Genomic DNA, 18,278 nt, shown 5'->3' with positions numbered 1-18,278 from the left:
CAACGAATTAAGGCAACTCAAGACGCAAGCAAAGTGTGCTGACGCCAGTAATCGAACCTGGGTGGTCCGATTTCCGGTTAGCTATGCTACCGCTACACCTCAACAGCAGACTTTCCTCGAGCTAGAGTGCCTAAAGTACAAGAGGGACGGACAACCAATCACGTTATTCCCATTCTCTTTTACATACCCGCCTCGTGTCAGACTGACTGAGTGAGTCAGTGAGGAATATGTAAGAGAGAATGGAAATAGCGTGATTGGTTGCCCGTCCTCCTTGTACTTGAGGCACTCTACCTGAAGGAAAATCCGCTGTCGTCGTGTAGCGGTAGCATATCTGACCTGCAGAGCCGTATATTAAAAGGAAGTCTGGCCATTGGGAGGAGTCACAAAAAGAGGCTCGACCTGTCAATCACAGTTTCGCTCCATTGATTGGTTTGCTCTTTATCAAGGGGGTCGCCATGACACCTAACTGCCACCCAAAATGGCGACGAAAACAAACACAGTGAAGCGGGGATTTCCTGACAAATTTTTTTCACAGACTACTCTGATTTTAAGCTGGAAATGAACATCCCCATATACGTTTCTTGGAAATCAGTTTCAATTGGTGCTCACCCATCGATATCTGACCGAAAATAATACGTTTTGTCGTCGGTGTTAGGCCTAATGAACACGGCCATCGCGGCGATCACAACGAAATCATAACAAAAAACGGCACTGTGCTGCACAATCTAATATTTAACCGCTGGATTTCATGAATATAATTATTCTTGCCTTTCATATTCCAACTATTCACGTAGATTTGTTTCAAAATCGTACCCACGACAGAATGTGCCCCCAGCAGGTGTGCCCCCAGTCCAACGGCAGCCGTACAACGACGGAAGCAGACGACCGTTCCTAACATGCCCCACGCACTCTAGGTGGCGTTCATCAAATCTGAACCAAAAATTCACTAGTTTTGCAGATAGCGAGAGGTATCCATTTCCATCCCATCCAACCCACTTGCCACCCCAAATGGCGCAATCCATGTTGGATAGGGGGACAAATAGTGGGGATAGGTTGATTGATAGCGCCCCATATTTCAAGACTCTGTTGGTCAGAAAGCTGGAAAAGTGGGTGGAGCTTCAGGTATAAACATGACCCATTAATGGCCAGACTCCCTTTTAATATACGGCTCTGCTGACCGGAACCCAGGTTCGCCTCCTGGTGTCAGCATCTTTTCCTTGAGTTGCTTAACTGGTAAAATCTCTCCATCACAATAGTGAAAGGGCCCCTCTCCACTGACGTTCGCTTCACCAAAAGTACGTTAAAGAAATCCTATCGCACTTAAAACAGTCAACCGCCCCTTCGGCCGCGTGCCCACATGCGGTAGAAACGTGCACAACCGCCAGCCGCTTGCCGCGCCTATATGCATACCGCCCAAGCTATACTGCCTCCGCCCGCGACTCTCCGCAGCGAGAGCTTCAGAAACCGTGTTTGACAACATGGCGAACGGCAGACAATGTCGAGTTATTGACTGTATTGAACGTTTCCGTTCTTACATCTGAGCTTTTGCGAAATCAACATCGCAGACGCAAGAAACGCAGGCTTTGGGTTCACTCGCTGTGGCGATAGCGCATTCTTTTCTTCTCAACAATGTTTAGCTTTCAACTTCCTGACACTATGACAGTCAATATCTTACGCTTTACTCAAATGCACTCCCAAATTGTATTCCAGTGTCGGCCCAAAAAGTCATTTTAATGCAACGCTCTATAATGAGGGAGCAATGACATTTTATGTCCTTCATAAATTCGCAGGTTGAAAAAAAAAAAAAAAAACGTGAGCATCACTGCGATATACCTTCCAGTCAACGACGCCGTCAATGCTCTCCGTGCGGGAGGCAGGAAGAAAACAAGAACGCACGCAACTTCCGTTTACTTCCTGATTGCACGACATGTGCTGATGCCGCTAAAAATCGTGCACTGCGCGACCGCCAAAAAGCGGAAAGCGGAGGTGGCTTTTCCCGCTCAGCGGCAAGAGTTTACCGCGCCACGTTCGCGTTTCCGTGCAGATTCTCCGCATGTGGGTACGCGACCTTCCTGTTTCATTCTCGCTCTTCTTTGAGATAACTTTGCGTTGGAACTATACTGCCGTTATCAGCAGAGGCTTGGAAAAGGGACCCAAGCAGCACAATGTACTGAAAGTCGAGTGCAATAGGGGTGGACGCGTCCACCCCTATTGCACTCGACTTTCAGTACATTGTGCTGCTTGGGGAAACTGAAAGGACAGACACATGGCTTCCTCGTATCGCTTCTTTCGGAGATCTGGCGTAAGATTTTCAACGTGTCGTTATCGCATAACGCGCGTTAAATGCATCACTTCTGCCCGTGATTCGCCACAAGGTCTCACGCGAGCCTATCAAAGCGGCTTCGGAGCGCTCGAACTTTAAATATAACGATAATAATCGCTATATGTAATATAAGCTGTCCAGCGGCCGGCAAATTCCGCTCCTCGAAACGACGGTTTTCATTTTTTTTTTTTCCAACTATTATCATTGTAGTAGTGAATGTATTTTGCAGTAGAGGGGGTTATATGCGGTTTTGGTTTCTGTTAAAACAACGTGAGATTGACTGGGCAAATTTCGGCGTTCAATTGAGAGCATACACTTTCTCTCGAATTAAATATGATAAAAGCACTCTGAAGTCATGACAAAATATTTCGAGAGATAAATAGGGTTGCTCCCATAGCGTTCACACTAGTCAGTTTATTAATTCGATTTTTTAACGTTAGGTGAGATATCCTGCACATACCAGATGGGGAGTAATGCATTGCCGGTAGTGCATTACAACTCAGTAATGAGTAATGTTAAGGCATTACATTTTGTGCATTACATTACTCATTCCAGTCTTTCAGAGCGCTGCCTCTCACTCATGGTGACGCTGTTCGTGTTTCGGGAAGCGAAAATAAACAACACTCGACGTAGAAGTCCTTGTCGCGAGTTTTGATGCAACATCTCGCACCACCTCTCTCACTCTCTGTTGCATATCACTCTTATCACTCATTGTTGCATAAAAAACGGGAAACTAGAAGGCGTTAAATAGGGGAAGGGGCACACAAGCACAGATCAAGCGGACGCGCATACCCTGTGACGTAGAACGGCCGCCCAGTGTTGCTTGCAACACGTCCTTGCAGCGGCTGCACAGCGCCACCGCTCCTCACCTTTCAAAAATAGCTTTTGTGACGTCTGCGCGGTTTTCAACTGATATATTCCTGACCTGCGTTCGGAACATGTCAATTATTACAAAAGTAACAGAAGCCTGCAACCTAATTAAAACGTCCTTTTCGTTCTGATTGGTTCTTAGAACACTGTGAGGCAGTATCTTGACGTTCCCTGACAAGAAAAAAAAGAGAAGAAAAACTTTATTTGAATGATGATGATTGGGGAGTTTCATCGCCAGGGGCGATACTCTACCCGACTGAAGTCGGCCCAGAACGCACGCCCCTGTGGTAGTCGTGGCGTTGTCGCCTAAGCGTGGCTTATTCAGGCAAGCAGTTCCGTCGTCACCACCGCCACCACCCCATTGCTGGCGGTAACGTGGTGAAATGGAATAATGAGTCGCCGCACAGTGAGAACCGAAATCCCACGGCTTCCAAAATGTCTAGAAGTGCTAGGTGCGAAAGGTTTAGAAGAAAGGTTACAACGTCTAAAAGCAGAGGCTTGGTGAGCTGCATTTTGTCCTGTACCAGAGATGGCGAGATAGCTACCGTGAAACCGTAGCCAATTTAGTTACGCGGCGGGTCGCCACCGTCGCGGTTTCCGTGGACAGCGCCTGCCGTGGATGACCCCCTTAGGGAGAACCAGTTACGCGTGGGACAGTTGTCGACTGGACCCTTTGACCTTGGGTCTCCCTTTTATGCCATTGTACGATTGTCTCGTAAAAGTCTTTCGAAACTGTCGTGCAAGACGGCGAGTTGATTTTCGTGCTTTCGTGTTTTGAGTAGCATGGGGGTAGCTGCCGCGCGCGTAGCGTGTGACGAAGACTCTGCAAAATATAATATATTTGAGATATATAAAAAAATATCTCATCTCAAATGCAAAATGGTCAAACAACCGTCATAAAAATGGACGCAAATAATAAATAATTGCTGTCAGCTGTGAAGAGTCTGTCCACCTGCCGATCGGTGGCAGTTTTATCTCAATACAGCTTACAGAAACAGGATTTCTTGAAATGAATTATGAAATTACCCCTTCTGTTGAAACTAGAAGTTCAACTCACAGTGCGCACACAAAATGATAAGAGTCAAAGGAATGGCATAACCGAAGTAAAATAGGGAAGTCGGCGATTATACGCTATGTAACCTGTCCGTATAGTAGCGGCCGTGACGAAGTGCCATCAAAGGTGAAGATAACTTTTTTTTTATTCTATTTGGCTGCGATTCGTGTTATCGCTTTGCGAGATGACGAGAGTTATGATCTTTCGCCACGAAATGTCGTCAATTTCACTAGTTTATTTCAGTCGTCTCCATCGCATTACGCGGCGCTGATTGCCCACAGTTTGCTGTGAGGCGATCGTTGTACTTGCGAGTAAATAGAGGATCCGTCTACAGATTTCAGAGTTCAATCCAAGAAATTACATTTGCATTGCAAGATAGTTATCGTGCGACAAAAATTCCTCGTAGCAAAATGGATGCGACAGCACTCCTTCCCCTTGCCTACATAATAAACATTTACCGTGGTGCCCTCCTTCCATGCTCCGGTTCTTCGTTCAGTTCCCCCCACATGTAGAAAACAAAGAAACTAGTTGGAAAGAAAAAGAAACGAGACAACGACGCGCGTGCTCTGGGGAAGGGAATCGGCTTATATTCTTTTCTCTCTGGGCAATAGTATTCACGCCTAGCACTGACAATTGGTTTGTAACGGCCTGCTTTCCGCCCCTAACAGGCTTCGCTGTCACAGAAGTTGTCAGTGGCAATGGGAGACCGAAGCTGATTCGTCATGCGCAGCGAAGGGCGCAGTTGTTATGATTCGAGCCTATTGTGATAATTGCAGTTTCATTGTGATAAGTATTATAATAATAACGAATACAGTTCTATATGCCATTTGACAACAGGGCTGCTTATCCGTCGCGTAGCGCAAAGATTACAACGAAACAGCTGTTGTACGAAATGCCGCATGCGTTTATTGTACACGCACGCATTGCTTACTAGGGGCAAAAATAGGATGCTACGATTTTTAGTTCTGTCCACAACAGTTGTTTCGATCTAAAGCCAATACATGTTACTCTGTGGAAACCTTGCAAGAATGTCAGAAATACAAGCAAAGAGACACTCAAGAGCCAAGCTCTGAACAACAGCTTTGTAGCGTTCTCCTGTGATTCTCTCTTAGAATGAGACATGAGGTACAACAACCGAAGAAATGTCAACGCGTGGGCATTCTCGTTGTTTTTCCTCGGTCGTTCGTATTGACCAGTCGTTCCCTATTGTCCTCGTCTGTCGTAGCTCCGTCGTGTCTAAATGTCGTTGATCACACATTTTCCGCGGCACCCTTTTTTTCTTTTCTTCTTGTCTTGATGGGAAAGTTATGCATCAACTTGTACAACTTCAGGAAGGTAAATTGCATTGTTGCATTTTTGGTGATACGATATGCCATGTGAAACAGTTGACAAGGTTACAGAAATGCCATATTTTTATTTTTATTTTACTAAGTTATTTAACTAACTAACTACTAAGTACCACGTTTTTTTTTTGTGGCTTCATAAGAAGAACTATTAGCTGGGAAGCCACACATATGTAAGGACGCGTACATGTTCACTCGCAAGAGTCAAGGACGTTGGAGATGGAAGGAACGTTTTACAGAAGCTTTTCGAGATCATGCAATGCGAAAGACCAGAATACAGAAGGCTTTGGACAATTTTTAATTGCGGGAAATTTAATTTTTTTCAATTGAACCTTGAAAATTGCCAGCGAACCTTACATTTTTTTTTACAGGAATATGATGTCCTCCACGGATAACTGCAGACCCAACAAAGACTATGCACAGTATCGCAACAAAAATAGTCGAAAAAAAATTAGTAGAAATTACGCTGCTTGATTTTCGCAGAGAAACGTATGCGAAATCTAAGTCTAGACGAGAAAGTGTCCCCGCCTTCATTTGTTTTGGCCTTTGTGATAAGACGGTTGTCACTAGCATCAAGGTCAACGCGGCGCAAAGGAAGGTAAACCTCTAAGTAAAACGAAAGGCCGGAACACTTTCCCTCTCCCTTCAAATACCGTGGGCTTTTCTTTGTGACAATCAAGCAGGCGGGGCTAAAGCCGAATTTGTACTAATTTTTTTGTCGCCTGTGGTAATCCCCTGGAGGACTTCATATTTCTGTAAAAAAAGTGAGGTTCGCTTCGCAATTTTCAAAGTTCAATTGAAAAAATAAATTTTCCGCAATTAAAAATTGTCCAAAGTATTCCTCAATGGTGGCAAAATTTTCCAGAAGGTAATTGCCGGAAGTCTGACAATTCTCCGGCGAGTACGTAGCCAGTTAGAATTTCTTATCACCTTAGGTGAAACACCCTGCATAATATAATAAAGGAATGATGAAAGATGAAAGATGTTCGTCCCTTCAGATGACGCACCCCAAAAGTCGCTGGAGAGGCGTGTTAGCTTAGCTCAATTGGTAGAGCCCTGGACTGGTAATCCAGAAGATGTGAGTTCGATCCCTACAGCTGGCTAACCTTTTCAGTGACTTTCATCTTTCATCGTTGATTTCTTAGGCAATTTGAGGCTTTGTTTGTATCTGTTCCTTCTATGTGTTCCAGCCTCAGAACATCAGTTTCTCTCTTGTTCAACAGGTGTCGATTTCCGTCGTATGAATGTGCGTATGTGTGAGCAAAAATGTAAGAGTGAAAGGAGGGAGAGTGAGTGGCTGGTTTGTCGTCCCTTCAGATGACGCACCCCGAAAGTTGCTGGAGAGGCGTGTTAGCTTAGCTCAATTGGTAGAGCCCTGGACCGGTAATCCAGAAGATGTGGGTTCGATCCCTACAGCTGGCTAACCTTTTCAGTGACTTTCATCTTTCATCGTTGATTTCTTAGGCAATTTGAGGCTTTGTTTGTATCTGTCCCTTCTATGTGTTCCAGCCTCAGAACATCAGTTTCTCTCTTGTTCAAAAGGAATTATGTTACAAATGAGTACTATATTCTTAGCTCGGCTTTTGCTTACGTGTGCTGAAACTGAAGAATCCAATCATTTTTTACTCGTAGCAACCATGCACAATTGGTTTCCCTATATCAACGGAAACGACTTCCATAACGAACGTTACCTAATCTGAGCTGTTTTCTCTCTTGGTATGGGTATGCATGCCTTCTTTTAGGGTTACAGTACCCAAAGGTTTCTTAGACGATCCGCAGGGCAATCACCCTGCAAACGACACAAAGAGGAATTCCCCACGATCAGAGCCGTAGCGAGGCAAGTTTGCGGCCAGAGCAGGGTAAATCTGGAGCGCCCCCCCCCCCCTTCTCCAACGGCTGTCAGAAGCCCTGTAAACAATGAAATGAAAACGCGTATTTGCACTGCCGAGATCATAAATTCAAATTTCCTTCGTTCCCGCTTTATCCTGTCCAACCAACCTGCCTAATAATATTAATGATCTTTATTAATATTATCATCTTTAATTATATATTATATAATATTATTATAATAATCTTTATTATTATATATCGGTTATAATAATAACAATAATGAACACGAGGAAGATAAATACGGTTGAAAAGGAAAAAAAGTTCGGAGACGGTCGGTTACAGTGACTGACGGCAAGTTGTTCACGAGTTTAATTCAATGAAACCAATACACTACATTAAAAAAAAAATGAATGAAGAAAATGAAGGGCACAATTCACAGAAAATCCGTGACAGAAAATGAAAAAAATAAAATAAAAATAAAATAAAGACAACGAAAAGTGCAGGAACAGCTGTAGCAGAAAACGTCTTCTTCCGGTATTTGCCTGCGACATCTCTCGGGGAAGGCTGGGACTTACAAACCATGGTTACCAACTTACGCGGTAAATCTCGCTTGCCACAGCTCATCGGTTTCGGTTTCGTTGGGCGGTGAGTGGGTAGCTTTTAGGCATTCGGGCTTTCCTTGATACACTCCGATTACGGTGAAACTTTCAGGATTTGTTCTGTGCATAATTGTCTCTCTTCAGTGCGGATTTTGCTTTCAAACAAGCCTAGAAGAATCCGAAATGACAAGTTGAAAAATCAAATTTTTCAGGTTTTCTGCAGGAGTGTTTATAAATTACCTACGTCAAATAATACGGGGCTGTGGCACACTTTGTGTATCCCGGGACACAACGCTGCAAAAAACTACATAGCGCTATTTTCTTTTTCCTTCGCGTAAAACCTTGGCAAAGATGAGCAAAAAATGAGAATATGGTCATGTTCCTCGCTTTATAGTAGAACAGCTGAGCGATGTATAAACAAAAGGGCGCTGTAGCACATTTGTATAGGAAAAATGCTTTCCTACGACATCAATACTTCCAACGTCAGACAAATAGGAGCGGCGCAATCTCTTAGCAAACATGGCAGTTTTCACAAGAGGAGTGGGACCGAAGCCTTAAGCGTACAGAAGGATCACTGAAATGTCCCAATGACCTAGTTCTCCCCCTGATTTGTTTGGAACGGGTGGCGTACATCCATTTGTGGCACTTACGTAGTTTTGTTAATTGTCGCGAAAAGTCGTATGCCATGCGTTTTCCCCAAATAAGCGATAACGGTATCGTTCCCTGCAGTGGTTGAACGCGTTGTGTGGTGAAGTTTTATGTTTTATGACTGCACTGGCCTCGCTGGATCAGTTGCTAGCGTGTTCATCTGCTCATCAAGGTAGAGGGTTCGAACATAGCAGAAGACGCTGTAACTTTGTGGCGAAACACGTCATGTTCAGCGACGAGGCATCTACATTGATCACGGATGTTCAAGATAGGCGCCTCCTGCGATTTTCAGCAAATCGGGCGACAGAGAGATATCTTTCGGTATGGTGATCGGGTAGGAGCGAGCTATGTGGTGAAGTTCAGTTTCGAATACTACACCCACCCTTTGTTTTTCCTCTCCCAGTACGCTGCTGTGTGTGTTTAGTTCAGTGTTACTTGTTTTGTGGGGCAACTTGCCATCCTTCTCGGCAGGCATACCGCCTTTACTCCAACAGGGCCCCACCCCACCCCCGGTACACTAGTCCCGTCATCGTTGTTCTCCTTAATTTCGTGTACATGACAGCCCATCACATGTTTCCGCGACGGACGTTGCGCTGAGATTTCGGCGCACGCCAAGGAACCCACAAGTATAGCAAAGTTACACAAATGTCCACAAGCTGGCCACTGTGGCTTGAGTGGTTATAATTGTCTTGCGAGTGACGTAAAGCCATAAATTTTACCACTGACTGCAGCAGGTGCAAATAGCCAGAAAGGGAAGCGCAACGACTATTTATCAGGTAGACCTGTACGTCTTAAGAAGAACGCATGCATTCAAACAAGAACCTTCAAGGAGTTACAGAGGACGTGCGGTAATTTATAATATGTTGTTTACCTATTGACACGCAATGTACTCGTAGTGCATGACCGCGAAGACGAACCAACGTGAATCGTTCTCATGCGTCTGCGATCATTAACAACACCATCAACATCTGCTTCCAACGCGATCAGTTTTGCTTTAATACAGAGCTTTTGGAAAACGTAGAAGTTTCACGATGACGTTCCCGAAAACCTGACACGCCAATCGCCTGGTTCCTTTGGAGTGGCTGACATCACCTTGCTGATATCTGATTGACTGACAGCGATACGGAATGGGAATCGGATGGCGCTTACGATTTCCTAAAACTCTCTCCCCTTATGAAAATGATTTTCCACTTTCTATACAATTCCAGTGGATAATCTATCTGCTCTATCCAGTTCGAAGACACTAGATAGAAAGTTCATTGGTGGATAGGTACTTTATCTGTCATATTCTATAGATTTTCTATACAAACATCGCAAACATAATTCTTCCCATTCTGAATCTGTTCTCGATGCATATAAGCGAGTTCATCAATAAGTCTGGATTTTGGGCCACGGTGCAGTATGACTTCATGCCTGTGGTATAATATTGTTAATTACTCAACTAATAATTAAACAGCATAACTATTAATTGTAATGAGCAGAATTACACTATTTAATAATCATTATTAGGAATATACAATATTTATCAATTAAATAGCAGAATTTTTATCTGCAATTAATTCCCATGAATTGTTACTATTGTTTATGGAATAAAGCTGATGATGATAATCACGGTTTCACTTAAACGTTGCCTGATTTACAGTGCTGACGAGAGCCATGCAAGCCGCTGTCCGATGCTTGCATTGCACGTGCTGATAGTAAGATGAGCAGGAACCTCATCAAAAAGAAAAGAAAAACTTCAGTGGCGCGTTAGCGGTAAATGCGAGAGAAATGCGTTAGCGTTATGCGCCTTTTCCGTCCATACTTGACTTGCGGGTATCCACTGTCTGTCTGAACCAAACTTCCCATTGTCCACTTCCGGTCGAAGCTCGACTTCCAGTTGTCCACGTTCTGTCTATACCTGACTTCCAGTATCCACTTCCGGTTGTCCACCTCCGTGCTCTACCCGACTCTAGCGACTCTATAGCTTCAATTACTCTGTAATTACCCTTTCATTAATGAAGGTAACCACGGGTTACCTAAAGTGATCTTGAATAAAGAAAGAGGAGCGTGTATACACTGATGAAATTGATTTTTTAGTTTATGTACAGGACCTATAGATTATCTATCGTTTCAGTGTCAACTTTGTGCATGGGAAATAGACAAAATCCGTATAAGGTTTTAATTGGTAAACTCTACACACTTTCTATACAGGGTCAGGAAATAGTATAGACTTTCTATACAGTCTGTAAAGAGCTTATACTAGGCACGGAAGTTCCTATTTATCGACATGTAGTACTAGTTTTTTTCCTACACATTTGAATAACAAGTAATGCATATTATTTGTGAATGTTTGAACATGAATATAAATGTCAATAGCAATAATGTGACTTATCACTTTAGACAACACGAACATTTATTGTTTGCTTTTTAATATTGCACTTGACACACTGCTGATTCTACACTGTTAAAGGAAAAGGTATGTGTGTACAAAGTCGGTAAACCAGTTCTGAAGTAGCAGTTTTGTACCTATTTCAACTGCGTTTACCACGTTTGAACCATGTGGGAAGGCATAGACCGTGGCAGCTAATTGTAGAATACGGGGCTCCACACACGTGCAACGTGCAGCACCATATTATGTTGTTGTAGAGATTGTGTTGGTTTAGTTCCAGAGTAATTTAAATAAGAAACACAGTCTTCAATGCAGTAATATGTGAACGAGTCGGATGAAATATTTTTGGTGGCTGTTATTTGCTCCTGAAATAACTATCTATGCTGCCGTCCTCACCCCTACGGTCGCATCTCAAGCGCAGACGGCTCCCCATATGGCCAAGCCAATTCGTTGTGTGATGGGGTAACTTCGCCAATAATCCTGGCGGTTACTATGGCGGGCTAGAAGGAGCTAGCCCGCCATACGGTTACCGTGGTACAGGGAGCTTCCCAATGAAGACTTCTGAGGGATGCTCGCATGTTTTCTGTGGTGGGTAGTCCTCTTGGACTACCCAAATCCCAGAGCAAGAGGGTTAGCACGCCCTCCCTCTCCTGTGCCACCATCATCTCTCTCCTCCCTCTTTCACCCTCCCCCTCCCCCTTCTCCCTCCCCTGGGTACACCGAGCCGCCACTTCAGAGCAGGCTGACCGCACCTTCCCCCTACATCCCCCCCCCATTTCGTTGTGGCGGCGCGATGGGGTAACTTCGCCAATAATCCTGCTCTCCCTTCAAATCCGGTTCCTCATATACCGGAGAGGGGCCCCCTTGATAACGCGGTCAGCCCCCGGGCCGTGTCTTGGAATGCGCAGCCCGTAAAACAGTCGTCGGGGCAGCATCGGATGCGGTGTTGTTTCCGGGAAGATTTTTCCTAAAATCCTGGCGGTCACCGTGGTACAGGGAGCATCCCAATGAAGACTACTGAGGGATGCTCACATGTTTTCTGTGGTGGCGAGTCCTCTTGGACTGCCCTAATCCCAGAGCAAGAGGGTTAGCACACCCCTCCCTCTCCTGTGCCACCATCATCTTTCCCCTTCCTCTTTCACTCTCCCCACTTCTCCCTCCCCTGGGTGCACCGAGCCGCCACTTCAGAGCAGGCTGACCGCACCTTCCCCCTACATCACCCCCCCCCATTTCGTTGCGATGGGGTAACTTCGCCAATAATCCTGGCGGTTACCGTGGTACAGGAAGCTTCCCAATGAAGACTACTGAGGGATGCTCGCATGTTTTCTGTGGTGGCGAGTCCTCTTGGACTGCCCTAATCCCAGAGCAAGAGGGTTAGCACACCCCTCCCTCTCCTGTGCCACCATCATCTTTCCCCTTCCTCTTTCACTCTCCCCACTTCTCCCTCCCCTGGGTGCACCGAGCCGCCACTTCAGAGCAGGCTGACCGCACCTTCCCCCTACATCACCCCCCCCCATTTCGTTGCAATGGGGTAACTTCGCCAATAATCCTGGCGGTTACCGTGGTACAGGAAGCTTCCCAATGAAGACTACTGAGGGATGCTCGCATGTTTTCTGTGGTGGCGAGTCCTCTTGGACTACCCAAATCCCAGAGCAAGAGGGTTAGCACACCCCTCCCTCTCCTGTGCCACCATCATCTTTCCCCTTCCTCTTTCACTCTCCCCACTTCTCCCTCCCCTGGGTGCACCGAGCCGCCACTTCAGAGCAGGCTGACCGCACCTTCCCCCTACATCACCACCCCCCCCATGTCGTTGCGATGGGGTAACTTCGCCAATAATCCTGGCGGTTACCGTGGTACAGGAAGCTTCCCAATGAAGACTACTGAGGGATGCTCGCATGTTTTCTGTGGTGGCGAGTCCTCTTGGACTACCCAAATCCCAGAGCAAGAGGGTTAGCACGCCCCTTCCTCTCCTGTGCCATCATCATCTCCCTCCTCCCTCTTCTCCCTACCCTGGGTGCACCGAGCCACCACTTCAGAGCAGGCTGACCGCACCTTCCCCCTACATCACCTCCCCCACATTTTGTTGCGTGTTGTACTAGTATCTGTTTCTCTGCAAACACGTCACAAGTTTGTGCGTGTACAATTATTTCCCTCCCATTTGTGTTTGTTTATTTATATCTTTTGTGTGTGTGTGTGTGATTTGGAGTGGACTTTAGTGGAGTGGAGTGGGACTTTACATATAATTTGTGGACCACTAGTCATTTTTTGAAACAATAAAGTTATATTTTCAAATGCACGACAGCGTTCTCATTGCTGCATGCATTGGGATCTGGCACACCACATTTAGGGTTCCATATACAAAATGGATACAAGCGTGAATGGTTTCTGTATACAGCTTCCATACAATATGCCTACATAATATTGTTTCTAGTTTCTATAAAATATCGTTTCTAGTTTCTATTGAAATTTGCTATCCAGTTTGTATCTGTTTCTATCACCAATTGTTGAAAGGAACCACATTGAAGCCAGGTAAATGCTGTATACACCCTCTATTCAGGATTAATGCTCTCATTCTTTGTTCTTGTTCACAAACTCTATACAATCTAGAAAACTTTTTTCATAAGGGTCCTCTGTGAGGCCGACAACGGCGAGCCCTTTCACCACCACCACCACCACGTAAAAATGTCTAACAAAAGGGGTTGCGATATGACACTCCAGGTTATCCCATATAAACGTAAATTACGGTTCTTTGCACCGATGTGAGCCTGTATTCCAAGTTTTACAGCGACGAGAATAATAGAAGCGCGTGAATTTGGGACCGCGAATACCGAAACTTACCCGGCTCTAACATCACAGCACCCGCCACCGCCAGCGAGGCAGCACAAGGGAGGTCACGTGCTTTCGGCCACCAATTGGAGCTTATGGAATAAAGCTGATGATGATAATCACGGTTTCACTTAAACGTTGCCTGATTTACAGTGCTGACGAGAGCCATGCAAGCCGCTGTCCGATGCTTGCATTGCACGTGTTGATAGTAAGATGAGCAGGAACCTCATCAAAAAGAAAAGAAAAACTTCAGTGGCGCGTTAGCGGTAAATGCGAGAGAAATACGTTAGCGTTATGCGCCTTTTCCGTCCATACTTGACTTGCGGGTATCCACTGTCTGTCTGAACCAAACTTCCCATTGTCCACTTCCGGTCGAAGCTCGACTTTCAGTTGTCCACGTTCTGGCGTCTGTCTGTGTGGCTGAGGTCTGTGACGTTAGTGCTTTACTCGGGCGTGTGTTCAAGGGTTTGCTTGTATCTCGCGAAGTACGACACGTGGAAGAATAATTCTTTTTCTCTCTCAATACTCTGGAGTGTAATACAATATACGCATGATGTAATGAACCACATCTACCACAACCTATTTAATCCACTTGCTGCCAGGTTACCTATCAAAACGGACACTCCAGGAAACAGTCAAGAATGCTACACGTACGAAGCTTCCCAAGCTCTGCAACTGCTGGCATGAAAAACAAACTGTTCGGCATTCTTGTTCCAACCGGCATTCCACTGTTACGCTTCAATGGTGTCGCCTGTGGTGTCCAAGGGTGCAGCTATACGACTACGATGCTGATTGAAGATGCCGACGAAGGTGACAAAGCAATTAATTTCTAACTGAGCAGTAATGCCAAGAGCAAGAACAATATCGATGTTTTGAATATCAATGTTTTTTATGTTTGGCGGTGCCACTGACTGTATGGCAACAGGAGTTACAACAGAGAAGTAGGTATACTGAGAATACGTAATTTCTGCACTACGAAATCGGCGCCCAACGTGAAATAAGGAAATTTTACGAGTGCTGCGTTCACCTAAAAACTCCAATCTATTTCTCGAAAAACCAGCTCCCGTGGCCTAGTGGTTAGGATGACCGCTTTCCACGCCGAGACTGGGAGGTAACGTGGGTTCGAATCCTGGCCCGGGCTGTGGTCTGAGGTTTCCCTGGGATTTCCGGCACACTTCCCCTTGAAGTCGGTCGAGGACGCATACTAACCCTACTGTCATCTACTCCTTCCTGCTGTCCTCTCTCCATCTGTCCACATCTGTACGCTTCTCATAGCCACAGTTGTTTCGTGGCGCTAACACAGAATTAAAAAAAAAAATATTCCTCGAGAAAAAGAGATATCCATAACTGGAAGAAAATATAGCAAAGCAGACGAGGACAGAGGGACACGATGCAAGCGCTGAGCAACTAAATGTTTATTGAGTTGACAAACATTTAAATACAAAGGATAAAACCACACCATGGCATGTCTCTTTCAAGAAATTCAACTTCTGTATAGGCTGACAGACGCCTGACTAACACACATATCTTTCTGCTTCCCGCTGTTCTTCGCTGTTTCCTTTCAGTTATGTCGTACCAAGTAGTCCAACCCCAAGCAGCACGATGTACTGAAAGTCGAGTGCAATAGGGGTGGACGGGTAGGTGGAAGGCCTTGAAGAGAATTCTGAAACTAAAGAACATTGATAAGACACATACCGACCACCCCTATTGCACTTGACTTTCAGTACATTGTGCTGCTTGGGACTCTACACCATTGTCAAGATACCATCCAGTTTGTGAGGCAAAAATGTTGCATGGCAGATTTCCATCTCCAAGCTGATCATACTCATGTGTGGTCTGTAATATATATTTACGTTTTATCGAGTTTATGTAGTTGATTTGATTTGATGAAAGTATAAATAAAATGGAGAGGTTGTCCGCACCAACGTGTAGACCAGCCACTCCATACCGCGTACGGAGAACAGAGCTCACTTGTCGCTGAAAAATAAAAAAAATAAAATAAAGAACAATGTCATTTCACAGTTTTATCCCAGAGAGTGCTGTTTTCAGGCATTTAACGAGGAGCTCTAGAGATCATGTGCACGATTTTCATTATCCTGTGTCCTATGTATAGTGCGCAAGGCCGACACAAGCAGCACAACATCTTGGCCCAATATTGGCGATACAGGCCGAATATTGGGGCCGAATATTGGTCCAAGATTAGACCAATATTGGGCCAAGATGTTGCGCTGCTTGGGGAAGTACAAAATGACCACTACACATGAAAACAATACTTATTTTACCTTGAGAATAATTTGAAACTTTTTGCCGGCTGTTTCTATGCACAGGAAGAAATATAATTTTGAGCACAACTCATATATCGCGACTTCAGCGTATGGTATTCGTTGCTCACTGACTTCGCACTACAGAAAGATATCGTCCATATAGTACAGCTGTCCTCAAGCGCAAGATGCGACACCCTGGTGCAGAGCCGTCCCGAGGCGAGTTTGAGCCCGGGGCAGGACAAATCTGAAGCGCCCCCCCCTCTCTGACTGCCGTACGAAGCCTTTTAAACAAAGAAAAGAAAACGCCCATTTACACTGCCAAGACCGTAAATTCAAATTCTCTTCATTCCTGCTTTATACTGCCCAACCAAGCTTCCAGGGCTTGCCGTTCGGCGCTCTCTCCTGCGAGGGCACCCTGGGCGGCTGGCCCCTCTCGCACCCCCGTCGCTACGGCTCTGCCCTGGTGTGCGGGTATATAGCGGAAGATATCAGCGTTCCTTCCTCTGTTGACTAGGGGTGCTCTCCGTATCCTGCAGAGCTTAGAGTCAATACCAGCTATAAGATTCTTACATTGTGTTATTAGAGCCCACCATATCCCAGGAGCTTTGCTTCCTCAGGAAATATGTGCGTTTAAAGGGACGGTCTCGTACCCCCTGCCCCTTTCATAAAGTGTACCATTCGATTGCCCTTTGTTGAAAATGGAATACTGCTAATTTACCCGACAAAACACGCCACAGTTATTAAATAACCGAATTAAATTGATAAAGATTGCAGAGCACGCCGCGATCTGTGTTGGCAACAATAAGAACGGCCACGTCGCCCTGCGGGTAAGTCCGTGATAGGATACAGAAATCGTCTGCTTTTGCGCGTGCTAGTGCATCGGCGTGAGCAGACGACTTTCAGAAGTTACTGGGCACCGCGGCAACTCTCGTACATTTTCTTTCAGTTCTCAGGTGAAAAACGCGCATTCTAAGTAGTGGCAAGCATGGTGATTCAGAATAACTATGTTAATGCTCAGAAACAAGTTAAAAGTCGCAGAACAGCCTCATCCACGATCACAAATCTGAAGTCGCTGGCCATCGGCGCGCGCGGTCGCATTACAGCTCCGACCAAAAATATATTACGCGCGCTTCCATTACACTCCCCGTTGTACACTGATCATGCTTCAAAATGAAGTGTCGCTGACGACGTACATGGAGAAGGAGAACGTGTTTATTTAAAAACCGCATTAAATACTCGCGGAAAGAAAACACGTGACTTAGCTTTCACGTATCCGATTGTGCGCCACATTATGGGAGACCCCACAGTCAATGCTCGGACTACATTCTCCGCTCGCGGAGGTATATGCCTGAGTGTCCCCATTTCGAGAGCAAAGGGGATTACTCAAACCCACTGATCTCGATTGTAAAAGGCTGGATCGCGGATAGGGAGCGCGAGCGTGAAGAAACCGGCCGCCATCTTACTGTACCCACAACAGTCGCCGCAGCGATCATGTCAACTTCTTGCAATTACGGTTGTACCAACCGTACTGGCAAGGATACAGGGCCTAAATTTATACAGGTGAGTCACTCTTCATCAAGGAATAAATAGGCGTCCATCCTGTATATTTAGTTGACCATTATGAAGTGCTTTTTGCCCAAAACGAGCACTGGATGCAGGTTGCTTGATCGCTCTTCCGACGTTCAATCGAGCACACTTGCATTTTACCCGGAGGCAAATACATTTTGAGTGCATAATATGCTTGAGAGAACGTGTTACACTACACTGGTAGTGTTGTCATCAATATATGTGCGAACACTCGAGAGCTTTTCTGCATGCATTGCTAGCATGGTACACGGTGCTCTCTACGGAAGCAGGTGCACATTCATTTCTTTGAATTACCTTCGCGCACAAGTTCGGTATTACGTCATAATGAGACCAAGATTGTCACAATTTTTCATGTATTGGTATTGTTTTGTGCCTTGGTTTGATTTGTGACAAAGAATCCTACGTAACGGCGTGTAGCACGACTTGAATAACGCCTTTGTGTCTGAGCTGTATCGTCAGCTTGTTACGATAGTAATAATTTGTAGCGTGTCGCGCTATTTGTAGCAGTTTTTAAGGCAAAAGTGGTCTCTCAATACAGGTTTCGTCATGAGGGCTACCCAGTG

General features: G+C 45.4%; 1 protein-coding gene across 2 annotated transcripts in view; it reads left to right on the top strand.

Annotated features, from left to right (window-relative positions):
- The window catches only part of LOC135385531 (uncharacterized), a 126,223-nt gene that overhangs the window by 77,405 nt on the left and 30,540 nt on the right, over positions 1 to 18,278 (top strand). For both annotated transcript variants that reach the window (XM_064614892.1, XM_064614893.1), the window contains exon 7: positions 14,467 to 14,674. In XM_064614892.1, coding sequence (XP_064470962.1) covers positions 14,467 to 14,674 — 208 coding nt within the window. The remainder of the gene's footprint in view (positions 1 to 14,466; positions 14,675 to 18,278) is intronic.

Source organism: Ornithodoros turicata, chromosome 2, assembly GCF_037126465.1.
Source record: "Ornithodoros turicata isolate Travis chromosome 2, ASM3712646v1, whole genome shotgun sequence".
NCBI classification, from domain to species: Eukaryota; Metazoa; Arthropoda; class Arachnida; order Ixodida; family Argasidae; genus Ornithodoros; species Ornithodoros turicata.
This window is presented reverse-complemented; position numbering and strand designations above follow the sequence as displayed.